The 15,597-nt window shown below is 40.6% G+C and overlaps 1 protein-coding gene across 1 annotated transcript; it reads right to left on the bottom strand.

Annotated features, from left to right (window-relative positions):
- Window positions 1–13,815: 13,815 nt before the first annotated feature.
- On the bottom strand, window positions 13,816–15,589 carry LOC109163016 (probable LRR receptor-like serine/threonine-protein kinase At4g36180). The gene is made up of 2 exons (XM_019311738.1): window positions 14,065–15,589; window positions 13,816–13,967 (listed from the first exon to the last, which is right to left on the bottom strand). Exon 1 carries the CDS (start codon window positions 15,587–15,589, stop codon window positions 14,078–14,080), a length of 1,512 nt encoding a protein of 503 aa, XP_019167283.1. The 3' UTR covers window positions 13,816–13,967; window positions 14,065–14,077.
- Between the last annotated feature and the right edge of the window lie 8 nt (window positions 15,590–15,597).

Below are 15,597 nucleotides of genomic sequence, written 5' to 3'. Positions count from 1 at the left end.
TGTTACGGCCCCTTAAGACCACTTAATTAATTAATCTATAACCCATGAGAAAGAATAAGTTATTATGATTAAATACGTGATTCTCCGCGATAGCAATAGACGACTTGCTATCACAAAAAACAGTAGCAGGTGTAACACCCCGTGTTACGGCCCCTTAAGACCACTTAATTAATTAATCTATAACCCATGAGAAAGAATAAGTTATTATGATTAAGTTGGGATAAAGGCCCACCATAGTCCGTGGACCCCATCCCTAAAGCCCAATACCTAATCCCAGGAGGATTAAACCCCATAGCATATAAATAGGGAACTTAGAAGGCATTTAGAATCCCCACCACAATAATCTCCCACCACCCAAGGAGCTCCATGAATTCCCCTAGGAGAAATCAAGAAAGCTTAAAGAAAGATCCTTCATAGCCAAGGAATTTAATTAAGGCTAAGAGGTAACCCATGTCTCAACAAAACCTATTTTCATAGCTATGATTTCCCCTTAGGGTTTCCCCCGTATGATTGTCAATGGCGAATTACTATGATTATTATTGATGTTGATTTAATGGTTCCATGGGGAATCTTGATAATCTTGATATTGGGAGTTTCTTGATAATTATGATGTTCTTGATGATTAATTGGGATTCTTGATGATTATGTATTGTTCTTGATGATTATGATGTTCTTGATGATTAATTGGTATCCTTGATGATTATGTGTTGTTCCTACCGAATCTTGCAATTAGAAGACGAATCGTATTCTTGTTAATATAAAAGTGATTAGAACCCTAGGTTGTACCGTATGCTTTGATTCTTGGATCCTCAGGCGGGTAATCGCATGTTTGGGTGTTGATTATGTTTAGAAAAGCATGATAGGATATGTGCCGTTCGTTTCTCGTATTTGATCCGTTAATTGTCTACGTGTTGCCGTTAATTACGTTGTAAAGTGTCTAAGCATGGTTTCGAGTTCCACAACGGTTCCCGGGGCGAAAAGTGACGAAAAGAGTCAGTGGGGGGTAGGGGACCCGCCACCTACCCGCGGCAATTCGGGCAGCTCCAGCAGCGGGCAGCCGGCGGGCGGGCAGCTGCCCGCCGGGCACCCGCTGCCCGGAACAGTGTCAGCCGGCGGGTGGACCCCCACCCACCGGCTACCCGCTGGAATTTCTCCCACCTTGGGACCCCGGCTTTCCCCGTTGATGTTTCCCCGATCCCCGTGGTGTCCCAACGGACCCCGTTTGTCGTGCCTATGTCTAGCTTGATGATTCGGGTACCGTTCGTAGGTTTATGAGTCTAATATATCGCATGCTAGTTGAATGGGTATCCCGTGGACCTAGGTGAAAGAAGTATGAACCCCTTAGGACTATTCTTAGTATGTGATGGATCACGCATAGGTTTGTTATACGCTTTATCCCCCTTCCCAATGTGTAACGTGGGTTGCATGTGCTTGCTATGTGTTATGTGTGTGTGCTACCCCAATTCGGTTGCGATCGGGTTGGTTATCCTGAGCTGCGGTTCAGAAGCTGGCTGCGGTCAGATTTGGTATTCCTGGCTGCGGTCAGATGACATTCTCTTGGGCTGCGGTCCACCGTTTGGTTGCGATCAAACGTTTCTATACGAGCTGCGGTTCGTCCTTTACCCTGGCTGCGGTCAGATGACACTCTCTTGGGCTGCGGTCCACTGTTTGGTTGCGATCAAACATTATGATGAGCTGCGGTTCATCGGTCGGTTGCGATCGACCTCCCCGTGTTGCGATACGGGGCATGGTGCTGCGGGGCTGTGTCAGAGCTATATGCGCTGACCCTCATGTATGGGCATGCGATCGGTCCCGTGGCCAACAATGTGCGTTATGTGTTGTGATATGGACGAGTTATGACTACGAGTGCCTTGGGATGTGACTATGGGTTTCATATTGGGGATTGTTTATGATGGGTTACGATTACTGCTTATGATTTGCCTTAAATGCCTTATCTATTATGAACTGCATATGCTTGCTATAACTGTTGCTTGTGTCCGGCCTTATCTATCGAGTCATTCCCGGTTTTAAAGCTAGAGTTCGTAGGATATATCTTCATGCTCAAAAATGGTCTTCGTATATCTATATATATATTGCTATATGTATTGTATTTCAACGCGTTGGAGTGGGTTACCAGCATCTCTCGCTGAACAGATATATTTGGCTTTCAGGCACAGAGGATTAGAGCACTGGAGCGCGCTAGAACTGGAGCGTAGAAGTAGTGTAGTTTCCCTTTCGGCCTGCGTGCCATGTTATGCATTTATATTTCGGAGAATAGTAGTTAGACAGCCTGTGCACCTGGGTTCTCTAGCCCGGGTGTGGCATAGCACCCCGTACACTCATGTTACGCTTTGGGATTTAATGAGATATTACCTTTATTATATAAGTTTTAAATGTCTTGAAAATCTGGGGTGTTACAGCAGGCCTAGCCAGTTAACCATGCGACCAAGCAAAGTCTTGATCCATTGAGTTTCACAAACAGTAGCCGCAAGGGTTCTGTATTCAGCTTCGGAGGACGATCTAGAAACGGTAGCTTGCTTCTTCGTCTTCCATGACACAAGGGCTGAGCCAAGAAACACGCAAAATCCGATGATGGACTTGCGAGTTTTCGGACAGGATGCTCAATCAGAGTCGGAGAAGACTTGTAGCTGCAATTCATTATCTTTTGGATAAAACAAGCCCTGGCTAGGAGCCTTTTTATTTAACATAGGACACGATGAGCCGCAACTAAGTGTTCATTCGTTGGGGAGTATACGAACTAGCTAAGCTGTTGCACGGCATAGGTGATATCCAGTCTCGTGGTCGTGAGATATAAGAGTCGACCAACGAGACGTCTATAAGAGTTGGGTTCTGTAAGTGCGTACTGTTTCCCTCTGTATGCAGCTGATGGCCTGCAACCATGGGAGTATTTGCAGGCTTACAAGCTCGAAAGCCGGCCTCAGAAAGTATGTCTAATGCATACTTTCGCTGACATATGTTTAAACCTCTGCTGCTCATATGAGCCTCAATTCCCAAGAAATATCTTAAGCTGCCAAGGTCCTTAATCTTGAAAGTGTTATCAAGGAAGACCTTAAGATTATGAATCAAAGCCATTTGTGGACTTGTAACCAAAATGTCATAAACATATACGAAGATAGCAATGAATTGCATACCATGTCTTTTTGTGAACAGAGAGGGGGTTGACTTCGATTGCTCAAAGCCTATACTTGCCAACGTAGTACTTAATCTTGAATTCCTTTAAACTGTATATAATATGGACTAAGATCTACAATGCTTATAGTGGACCATGGTCCACCATATAATTAGCATTTAATTGGTTATGTTAATTTAGGTTAAACTATTATTTAAAATAGCCTAATTTAGTTGTTGGGTTCATTGAATTGAGCAACTTAATTATTTTAGCCATATTTATGCGATGTTATTTCTGCTGAGTGAATTATATGGTTGCATTATAATGTAGCCTAAATTATAGTAGTTTTGTTCCAATGCTTTTGGAAACAACATGAATTTTAAGAAAAGATGTTAATTATAGAAACACTCAATTCACACAACACAGAATAAAATAGAATTACATGTAATTGAAATATGAATACAAACGGCATTCAAAAAAAAAAAGAAATATGAATACAAACAGTCAAACACACAAATACAAATGATTCAACTTTATTTAGAATGAAATGAATCGGATGTCTCCAATGGCCTTCGTTCGTACTTCCTGCAGCTTAAGAAGATGAGTTGATCCTGTTTTCATAGCATGCATGGCCATTTATTTATTAATCTTTATTGCTAAACAAAAATATATTGTAATTTTAAATATATTACCTTTTACTTCACTCTAGGCAGCTTTCATGCCTCTTTTCAATTTGGCTCCATAGACTACAATGGCAGTGCAAAGCTTCTCTTTTCTGTCTTCTAAATATTGGAAATATATATGCATGTCGCCAAGAACGCTTGAATATTAATGTTCCGCATACTCCCCAAAAGCCAAGAATGAATCCAAGTGCCAAACTCACAAAGAAGTCAAAGTCCCAAATAATACATCGTCCATCTTCTTCAATTTCATCAATTCCCCCTTGTTGTGGAGCATTTCCAGGTTCATCTCTATGACACTTTGTTAAAAGTGGAGGCCCAGGTAGCTTTGAATTTCCCTATAAGCCTCAGTGAATCCTTGCAACTCAGTGCCAAGTGGAATACAACTAGACAAGTTGTTGTTTGACAAGTCCAAATGAGCAATAAATGATAAAGTAGCTAGGCTCAATGGTATTATTGGTCCAGAAAATTGATTGTTTGAGAGGTCAAGATTTTCTAGCGAGCTCATCTGACCAATCTTGTCTGGGATATATCCGGTCAGTTTGTTTCTTGACAGATTTAGTGAATTAAACATATGCAAATCAGTTATCTCAATTGAAATTTCTCCACATATCTTGTCAAGAGTATTTGTTTTACTAATCAGTTACTATATATGATGTGTGAATAATCGTAAATAACAATACTAACTAATACAGATAATATAACCTAGGAGATAGAAGTCTAGTAGGACTCTAGCTAACACATGGGTCCAATTATTATCCTATATTATATATCACTTTTCTTTCCAAAGTTGAACCCCAACCCTATATTATATATCACTCTTATAAAGTAATTTCCAAAGTTGAACCCCAACCCTATATTATATATCACTCTTAGATAAATGGCTAATTGTACGAAAAAAAGGTTGAAAGGGCCTAAATTTTATTCAATTTAAAGAGGGTAAGAAACCAATCAAAAACTAGAAGATTTTTTATTTGAAAATGAAATGCTTTTTAGGAATAACAAAATCGATCTAAAGCTCATAAACATCTTTTACGTACTTTAACAAGGGTTTTTGAGAATGCAAAAATGGATTTTTCCAACCTCTACATGTTAGAGTAAAGTAATATTTTATGCAGCTGCGCTGGAGGCTTCTGTGTTCTAGCTTAGCTTGATCTGGTCGGTTATTGAAATAATTGTGAAAACGCCATATGCATGCGGTGGTTGAAGACAGTGTGGAAGCTGGGCAATGTGCAGGTTTGCAAGCAAGTGTTTTGTTTTTGGGCTGGTTCTGTATCATGGGTTTGTATTAATTTGGGCTAACTTTTATGATTTAAATAGTATTTGGCAATTTATCGTGCACTAGGGCGCGCATTGCATTGTGTGTCCTGATGCAAAACGACGTTGTTTTATATAACTGTATAAAAAAATACACATAATTGTATAAACAAATACACATAATCACGTCAATTTCTTTTTGCGCCTCCCAAAACGACGTTTTGGGAGGCGCGGGGCACACAGTGCTGCGCGTGCCTTGATGCAGGGTATAACGATTGATAGTATTTTTTGGCAAATTATTGAGTGGACCATGGTCCACACAATGTTATGTGGACCATAATAAGAAATACATTTTTAATATACTAAATGTACATAATATTTGTACTGAATGTACATTATACAATATAATGTACACTCAGAACAAAAATAATGTACATCCCCTGAATACAATGTACATTATTTTTGTACTGAATGTACATTATTTTTATACTGAGTGTACATTATTTTACAGTAAACAAAATATGATCCTCACAACTTGTGTGGACCATGGTCCATACAATAATGATTGGTATTTTTTCTCGAGTAATTGGGCTTAACTTTTTTTTGGCTTCATTTGTATGTGTAGACTTTTAGTAATTTAAACTTTTCTGAAAATGCTCAAGTGTTTGCTGCGGAAGTCTTTAACTTGCCTTAAACCTGAGAAAGGAGAAACGTTATTCTTCCTGAGAAAGGAGAAATGTTATTCTTATAATTAGGCGTGACCGAACTGGTAGTTAGCTTGACGATGGTTTGATGAGAAGAGGATGACACCCAGAAACCGATCTATTATGTAAGCAGAGCCTTGAATGATGCAGAATCTAGCTAGATATACAATACTAGAGAAGACGACCTACGCCTTGGTTCATACAATAAGACGGATGGTGTCGTACTTCCAATAAGCACACAGAGTAAGAAGATACTTCTACTGCACGCAAAAACTTGGGCTTTTCTCAAGCCTTGTTGTTGCTAAGAAGTAAGAACCCATGCTAGCATGCTTCAAAGTCTTGATGTATTGATATAAGCCTTACGTCAAGTCTTGCTGCAAGTAATTTTTTTTAAAATAATCAGCAGTGTAATCATTAGAAATAAGCTACAATAGAGTCAGGTGGGTGCAGTTCCCAATACATAGTAGTAGAATGCTGGAAAGCTGTAGAAATTAAAGTATGTGCTAAATAATTATCCGATTTAGGAATAAACTTGACTGAATAAAAATCAAAAGAGGATGCTGATGCTCTCCAACTAACTATTAAGAGCATAGCCGATGTATGATCGAACTGTAGATGGTGGTGATGTAAGATAGCACTGAAGTGTTTGGCAATCAGTATATAGCTCTATGAACCGCTCGTCCCGATCCCTTAGCCACGACATTACCTCCTTGCATGCAAAAGCCTCGGCCATAAGCGGTGAGAAACAAACTGGGAGTTGAGTACTGAAAGCTGAGACATAGTCTCCATTTACGTCTAGTAGGATAGCTCCCGCCGTTGCCTTTCCTGTTGCATGGTGGAAACCGGCGTCGACACGGCATATCCTATCCAGTGTTTGGTGCAGCAGCTGTAGCTCGGTGTTGGCATAGCGGCTGTACAACGGATGGTGCATATGTTCTCGGCAATAGGGCAGTCCCGGACTACTGCACAGTGGCGACTTGGTGTGTACGATGCCAGGCCTGCACAATTGCGGTGGTTGCCGCAAGTAGTCTCCTCGGATGTGGGAGGCATGCTGCATAGATAACCCCATTAGAGTCTAAAACAATATTCAACAATTCACTAAACCAAATATGAAAAACATTTGTTGCAATATTTGGGATTGGAAGGTTGGATTCATCCCATGTGACTTTTGCAAAATCACACAATACCAAGGCATGCATAGTATCCTCATAGATTATACCACACATGACACACATCGGGTCTACATCCACCATCTTTATAAGCAAAGATTATACCACACATGACACACATCGGGTCTACATCCACCCTCTTTATAAGCAAATTTCTTGTTGTGGAAGGATATCACTAATAGCTCTCCAAAGAAAGGTTTTTCATTTGGGTGGGATTTTGAGCCTCCATAGGGATAGCCATTTATTAAAAGCCTCATCATTATCTTCATAATTACCAACAATGAGCCTATAGCCATTTTTAACTGTATAAATTCCTTTAGGATCTTCATGCCAATACCAAGTGTCTTCATAATCTGGGGAAACCGGTATTTCCATAATACGAGCCACATCAGTTGGTTGAAACAAGTCAGTTAAAATAGACTGATCCCACGTATGACTGTCCTGGTTAATCAAACCCACTACTCTGGCTCCGGTTAGTTGTGGAGGCATTTCAGTCTGTATCATAGGATCCTGATCATCCTGCATCCACGGATGATCTCATATCAGTGCAGTTTCTCCATTCCCGATCCTCCATCTCACCCCACTACAAATTAAGCCCTTAGCCGCCATAATACTTCGTCAACAAAAACTGGGATTATTCCCTAAACATGCATCAAAAAATGACCCCTTAGGATAGTATCTAGCCTTATAGACACGGGCTACCAATGATTCAGGTTTAGTAAGCATCCGTCATGCCTGTTTACCCAACATAGCAAGGTTAAAGGCACGAAGATCTTTGAAACCTAAACCACCATGTTTTTTCGGGATACATAACTTATCCCATGCTTTCCAGTGTATCCCCTATCTGTTCATGTTCCCCACCAGTAGCGATTCATGGTCCGTTCGATTGCCGTACAAACAGATATAGGTAGCAAAAAAACAACCATTGAGAATGTAGACATAGACTGTGCCACACTTTTCAATAGAATTTCCTTACCAGCCTGCGACAGTAATTTCTTGTTCTAAGATCCAATTCTTTGCTTGATCTTATCTTCAATATAAGAGAAAACTGTTTTCTTATTTCTCCCTATAAAGGATGGGAGGCCCAAATGTTTTCCAAAGTTAGGAGCCTGGATTACCCTTAGGATCTGGGCCACTTCATCTCTATCCTGGTATCCTGTATTTGTGCTGTAACAAATACTAGACTTGTGATAGTTTACCACCTGCCCAGACAAATTCTCATATATCGACAAGCAATTCTTAATTTCCATAGCCTCCTGAGCATTGGCCTTAAAGAATAAAAGGCTATTACCTGCAAAGAATAAATGGGAGATAGGGGGAGCACCTCTGGCCACTCTACAACCATGAATGGAACCATTATATTAATTTGAGCATGTTGCAGTAATAAAGAAAGCCCTTCTACACAGATAATAAACAGATATGGGGACAACGGATCACCTTGTCGCAAGCCACGGGTTGGCGCCATAGAGCTACTTCTGCTACAACAACAAGGTTACCACAAAGAGCAAGCAAGCAAGACAGAAAACAACACACATCTCACCGCGCAACCTAGAGTTCTAAGCCTACACTTAGCTTCTTAAGGTCGCTTAGAGGTCTCAAAACACACTTAAACACTTAGAAAGTCTAGACTTAACTCTTCCTAGGCTCTAAACCTAGGCTCTAATACCAACTGTAACACCCCCCCAAAACACGACTTAAAAACAAGTCTTAACACATGCAGATTAACTACAAAACACTAGCACAGCGGAAGATAAAAGATAACTGGATTAAAGGGAATCCAAAACAGGGGTGTTATGCCACGTCTACCTCACATGGTAAACGCTAAGGCAACAATCTGCAAGTGTATCACTATCCCAACAACAACATCATACTAAAACCATGGGCACGCAGGTCACAAAAACACAGTCTAAAGATACGGGTGCTAAGCTACCGGCTCTAGACATCGCGCTCGACTACTCAACACCTGAAAGATACAAAGATAAACATCGGGGCGACGCCCGGTCAGCAAATAATGTTGGTAGCCCACCAATACCGTTAAGTATCATAAATAGGTAGATATATAATATGAAAACCATTTTCGAAACGGAATACATATATATAAGTTAAAAAAAAACCAAGATCACATGACAAAACAAGACTCACCACTCACAAGGACAACACCGGGAACACATCCCAACCACAAAGGTTAAACACACACAAGGATAAAGGCTCACACAACGGCAACACATGCCAAAACACCACAAGCCTCCGTGACTACACACGTCACGAGAGAAGAGAACTCACCACACACCGGCTTCACAAGCCCTCGTGACATCACCCATCACGAGTTGATATGCCTTCCTTATGCCCTGTTCCAACCTTATGGCTACCCCCATCCTTGTACCTTCGGTGCCAACCATTACCTCCGGAAAACCCCTGTACAGCCAAGTCCAACCTTATTCCTCCGGGACCGTCGTCCCCCACCTACAGACCACCAACGAAAACCCACCAATTCACGGCAACACATGCCCGGATAACACAATGTTATCCCCCAATCACGTGGACTCAACCATAACTCCATAAATTCACGTCACGGCCACCACGAGGACCGCTTCAATACCTTGGTGACTAGCGTCCCATACCACTAATCGTGCAATCCAGGTAGAGCCACACACGCACCACCACTCACACGAAACAATCAACGAATTGCGAAGAAGGTATGAAACACACTCGACAAGAGAAGGGTCATCACCCAACGACAACAACGACGCTAGCATTACGATAATAACTAGCAAGCTCAACAAAGAGGAAACTCAAGATAGTTCCGAGGAACACACAAGACACCACACGGTTCAACGAAACACAATGTTGAACACTTAGCACGATTCACAACACCAAAGATCCTACATGGATACCTATCATAAAGCTCTAGACCTACGAAACATCAAGAAGAGGCTTAAATAGTTCCACAAAAGAACAACGGGTGGCCAAAAGATCAAAGACCGAGACAAACAAAACACGGGAAACAAATCCCATCACCACACAAACATGTTCCCCGCGGGTGGACCCACGGGTAGTGCCCCACCCGTGGTCCCGCGGGTACATAACCCACAAGGCAACCGTTCCCCGCGGGTAGGCCGGCGGGTGGTGCCCCGCCCGCCGTTCCGCCCTCGGGTACGACCCTGTACCACAACAAATCCCTTCGGGAATTTTCTCCTCCAAACACAAATTCAAGTCCAAAACATGCCAAATCTCACCAAGCACAACAAAATGACTTGAACCAAGGAAAATGCCAAGCAATGGCACAAAGGAAACCTAAACACAAGATCTAGATATGCAATATCACAAGATAAGTGCATAAACTCTCACATTTCACAACAAAGAACAAGTAGAAGCCAAGAAATCATATATAGGTAAGCAAAATAGGTTTTGTAGAGCATGGGTTACCTCTTGAAGACCAAAAGACTCTTCTTACACCACAACAAGCTCTCCACTAAGCTCACTAGCCAAACCCACTTCAAGATCAAACCAAAAGATCATAAAGATCCAACCTTTAACAAAAAGACAACTAAGATGGAACCAAAAAGACTAGACAAGCTTAGATCTTACCCTTCTAGATGCCAAAATAGAGGAAAGATTGAATCTTGGAAGCAAAACTTGGAATCTTGACAAAGGCTTCTTTTGGCTTGAAGAACAAGCTACTCTTGTTTTCTAGAGAGAAGGTAGAGATATTTTCTAAGGAATGTAAGGGATGAAAAATGAAGAAGTCTTCTAGGTTTAGGTTACAAGACTAGCTCATGGTGAAAAGACAAGGTTACCATTACTAACTCTTAGCAAGTGTAAGGAACAAGGGAACTCCTCTCAAAGCACAAGGTACAACACAACTTAAAGATTGACTAGTCAAATTCTAGTCCTTGAGTATCAAAAATCAGGATTTTAGGAATCAATTCCTCAAAAGAAATAGAATTAATTACTAAATTAATTCATGGTTTGGAATATGGATTTTTGGGGTGTCACAACAGTTGTCACACATATCATTACAAGATCAACCCATCTGTCATAAAAACCAAGTGCCAGTAACATATTACGCAGAAAAGACCATTCCATACGGTCATAGGCTTTAGCCATATCCAATTTGAGAGCACCCCAGCGAACAGCCCCACACTGTTTTCTATTTAAAAAATTGCCAACCTCTGCCGCTAACAGGATATTATCTGCAATCAATCTATCAGGTATGAAGGCACTTTGTAAGTCAGATATGATTTCCTCCATGAGTGGCTTCATCCTATTACTCATCATTTTTGCCATAACCCTATAAACCACATTTGTAACACCCCTAAATTTCAAAACATTTAAAACTTATGGAATAAAGGCAAATCTATTATTAATTCCCAAACAGAGCATAAACTAAACATAATAGTCGGGGTGTTTTGCCACATCTGAGCTAGAGAACTCAGATGCACATGCTAAACTATCTTACAAAGCACAAACCACCATGAATATCCAAATGTAAATCAAGGCACGCAGGCCATCTCATGCATCAAGGCTAGAACTATCTAAACTAAGTCCACGAATCCGACTAGCGCGCTCCGGAGCTACTCAATTGGTCTTGAAAAACATTCGGTGTAACAACCGTCGGCGAATAATGTTGGTAACCCACTCCAATGCGTTAAGTACAATATAGGTAGATATAAGAAATCATTTTGAAACTGGAAGGCATATATACTTACGAGACGCTAATTTAAATCCATGATCAAGACTCAAGACACAACAATAGATTCAACAGTATAGAATAATCATAAAGACTAGCATGCGTCCTAAGAATCCGTCACAAGACATAATAGGCAGATAAGCATACAAATAGCAAGTAGAGACAACAAAGGCATTCAAGACAATCATTTGTCAAGTAATCATCAAGTCACACAATCCATCTTCCAACCTTATACCAAGTTCCAACCTTTTCACTCCACTCCATCCTTATATCAGTTCCAACCTGTACCTCCAGGCCACCCTTATATCGCCTCCCTTATTCCTCCAGGCAACTACATGCCCCCACCGACAAACCACCTTTCAACCACCAACATATCAAGATAGTGTCGTAGTGCCATTCGCATGATCCGTACTTTTAGTACCAATACCAAGGGGTCAGTGCATATAGCCCCGACATGGCACCGCAACACTTATAACCTGACCCATACTCAACGACAAGCAAGTCAAAGGTGGGTTTGTGCCTTTAGCACAGTAACCGCTAGGCCTGTACCTTTAGTACAATGACCGGGCATAAGTGGTGCCAATCGCCAACAATTCATTTCCACCGATCACAATCTCATCATCATCATTAGTCACATCGGCCATTGCGCAATGACCACGATACTGTATCCAACACCACCAGCGCCTCAACAAACACACTCCCCTCCTTATCCACTTGAGACGGCCCATCAAACGGTATCAGCCAATGCTCCCTGATCACCCTCGGTCCCCGACGTCCTCCCGCATGCAAATCTGTGGAGTACGGATATTCCTTGACCTTGATCATGGCATTACGTGCATGCAGACAAAACTTATACAGGTGGCCAAATAACCCGCAATAGAAGCAAAAATTGTGAAGTCGTTCATACTTGAACGAAACCCATCGAGTTGTTTTATCCCGCTTAACAAATTTCATTCTGCGCTTGATAGCCTTATCAACCGGGATAACCACCTGAATACGGTAGAATGATTTCCAGGGAGCCCCCGTTGTTCAACAATAAAAGAGCCAAGGAAATTCCCAATTTGTTCAAGAATTTTATCCGTTGTATATCCCAAAGGCAGATCATGTACCTAAACCCACATGTCCACAGAATCCAGAACGACATCCCCCGGTAGCATACCATCCACTACCTGCCTATAGACCAAAGTCGTGTTCTCGTACGCCCAAGGGCCATCTTCCACGACACGAACCATATCCGATTCATGGTAGAAGACAAACAAAAAAAGCTTTGGTTGGATCTCCGTTACCTAAACACCCATGACCGGCTGTCATACGAAAGCCAAAACTTGCCGCATGAACTGAACTTTGATTAGCTTGTTTGTCAAGAACCGCCCCACAAGCCTCCATGTCTGTCTTGCACCAGCCGCAACCTCATCGGCCTCCTCCACATCGGGTTCAAAAGCCAACTCCTCCTCCTCTTCCACCATATTCGACCACCGTGGGCCTTTTGCCGTCGTACCACTGCTCGACGCCGTGGTTGCCATGATGTTCCACACGTGAAAATGACTGCCGAAGCGTGCCTCTAACGCACGAGAAACCACCGGAATACACCAGAAAAAACAAGGGAAAGATAGAAACCCTAGTAGGGATGAAGAACTCTAGAGAGTCTAGAGAGAGAAATTTCGATGTGTTGCTGCAAGTAATTAAGAATCTGCTATATATAAAACTCCTGCTACTACTATGCCAGTCATAACACTAAGTCTTGATGTTTGTGACTTCAATTCACTATGATATCAACACTAAAGTCTTGTTGTGGTAAACTCCTAATTCCATCACATAGCGATTTTGTAGCAAACAAAAATTGAATGTCTAACTTACAAAATTGAAGAAACTTAAAGTTTTGAGGGTTTAAAATCTAATTATAAAATAGACTTTGACTCATCAAAATCTAATAACATTTTTTTTTCCTAACAAAGATATTTATTTTAGCCATATTTTGTGATGTTATTTCTATTGATTGAAATCATTGCATGGTATAATAGCGTATAGTATAGTAGTTTTATTCCAGTGTTGTTGGAAACAACATGAATTTTTAAGAAAAGATATTTATTATAGAAACTCAACAAATTATACTATGGACCACCATACAAATTAAAGTAGTCCACCTTACATGCTAGGCTATGGTATGATGATAGTAGAACCTTGATACACACAATACAAAACAAAATAGAATTACATGACTTGAAATATGAATACAAACACACAAATACACATTATTCAACTTTATTTAGAATGACATGGATCAGAGGTACTCCAATGGCCTTCATACTTCATGCAGCTCAAGAAGATGAGTTGATCCTATTTTCATGCATGGCCTTTAATTTATTAATCTTTATTGCTAAACGAAAATATAGTGTAATTTCAAATGAAAATATTAGAATAAGAATTATATTACCTTTTACTTCAATCTATCTAGCTCCCATGCCTCTTTTCAATTTGGCTCCATAGATCACAATGGCAGTGGAAAGCTTCTCTTTTTTGTCTTCTAAAAATTGGAAATATGAATGACGCCAAGAACGCTTGAGTATTAATGTTCCACTTACTCCCCAAAAGCCAAGAATGAATCCAAGTGCCATACTCACAAAGAAGTCAAAGTCCCAGATAATCCAATGTTCATCATCTTCAATTTCATCAATTCGTCCTTGTTGTGGAGCATTTCCAGGTTCACTTCTATGACACTTTGTTGGAAGTGGAGGCCATCGTAGTTTTGGATTTCCCTGATAAGCCTCACTGAATCCTTGCAACTGAGTGCCGAGTGGAATACAACCATACAAATTGTTGTTCGACAAGTCCAAGTGAGCAAGAAATGATATACTAGCAAGGCTCATTGGTATTGCTCTAGAAAGTTGATTGTTTGAGAGGTCGAGATTCTCTAGCGAGCTCATCTCACCAATCTTATCTGGGATGGATCCGGTCAGCTTGTTTCTTGACAAGTTTAGTGAATTAAGCATATGCAAATCAGTTATCTCAACTGGGATTTCTCCAACCAATTTATTGCTCGAGAGATCAATGAGTTTCATGAATTTGAGGTCCTTACCATACTCCACCTTTATACCCTTCCAAATAAGCCATTCAGAATCAAATAAATCTTCATTGAAAGAGTCTTCAATCCCATATTTTCTTTCAGAATTTCCAAAAGCCGTCAAGTTTGGCAACAATACTTCATCAATTTTAGTCATTAATGAATTCAAGCAAGTTGGAATGGATCCAGATATATGGTTTGAAGACAAATCTATTATTTGAATGGAATGAAGTTGGCAGATATTAATTGGGATTGATCCTTTTAGATCATTTGAATCCAGGCAAAGGATCTTCAGCAGTTTTAATCTTTCCCCAATCCATGTAGGAATACACCCAGTTAAAGAATTATTTCCAAGATCCAAAATGGCCAACGATGTGCAATTGTTTAGAGACACTGGAAATTCTCCATAAAACATATTGCTTCTCAAATGTAGTGAAACCATAAAGTTCAATTGTCCTATGGATGAAGGGATTTCACCAAACAAGTTATTGTTTGCCAAATTTAAACAATTCAAGCCATAAACTTTCCCCAAACAATCAGGAATCTCGCCGGCAAAGAAATTGTTTGACAAGTCATAATGATACAATATAGAACTATTTGTACACAGAACTGAAATGGTTCCAGAAAGCTTGTTTTTGGAAAGGTTCAGTATTGATACTCCCGAATAATTTTTTGATATAGAACCTTCTAGCAAATTGCTGCTGAAGTCTAGTAGATTCAAAGTTGATGGTATGTTTGGTAATTTTCCACGAATTCTATTTTGAGAAGCACTCAAAAAATCTAAGTTAGATAGGTTGGTGAGCCATTGAGGAATGAGATCTGAAATTTCATTATTTGAGACATCAAGGGTATCTAATTTTGTTTGTGTCTGAAGCCAATTAGGAAATTTGGTGCCCATCTTACAAG

Source organism: Ipomoea nil, unplaced genomic scaffold (assembly GCF_001879475.1).
Source record: "Ipomoea nil cultivar Tokyo-kokei standard unplaced genomic scaffold, Asagao_1.1 scaffold2975, whole genome shotgun sequence".
In the NCBI taxonomy this organism is placed as follows: domain Eukaryota; kingdom Viridiplantae; phylum Streptophyta; class Magnoliopsida; order Solanales; family Convolvulaceae; genus Ipomoea; species Ipomoea nil.
The sequence above is the reverse complement of the archived record's forward strand: the minus strand, read 5'-3'. Positions and strand labels throughout refer to the sequence as shown.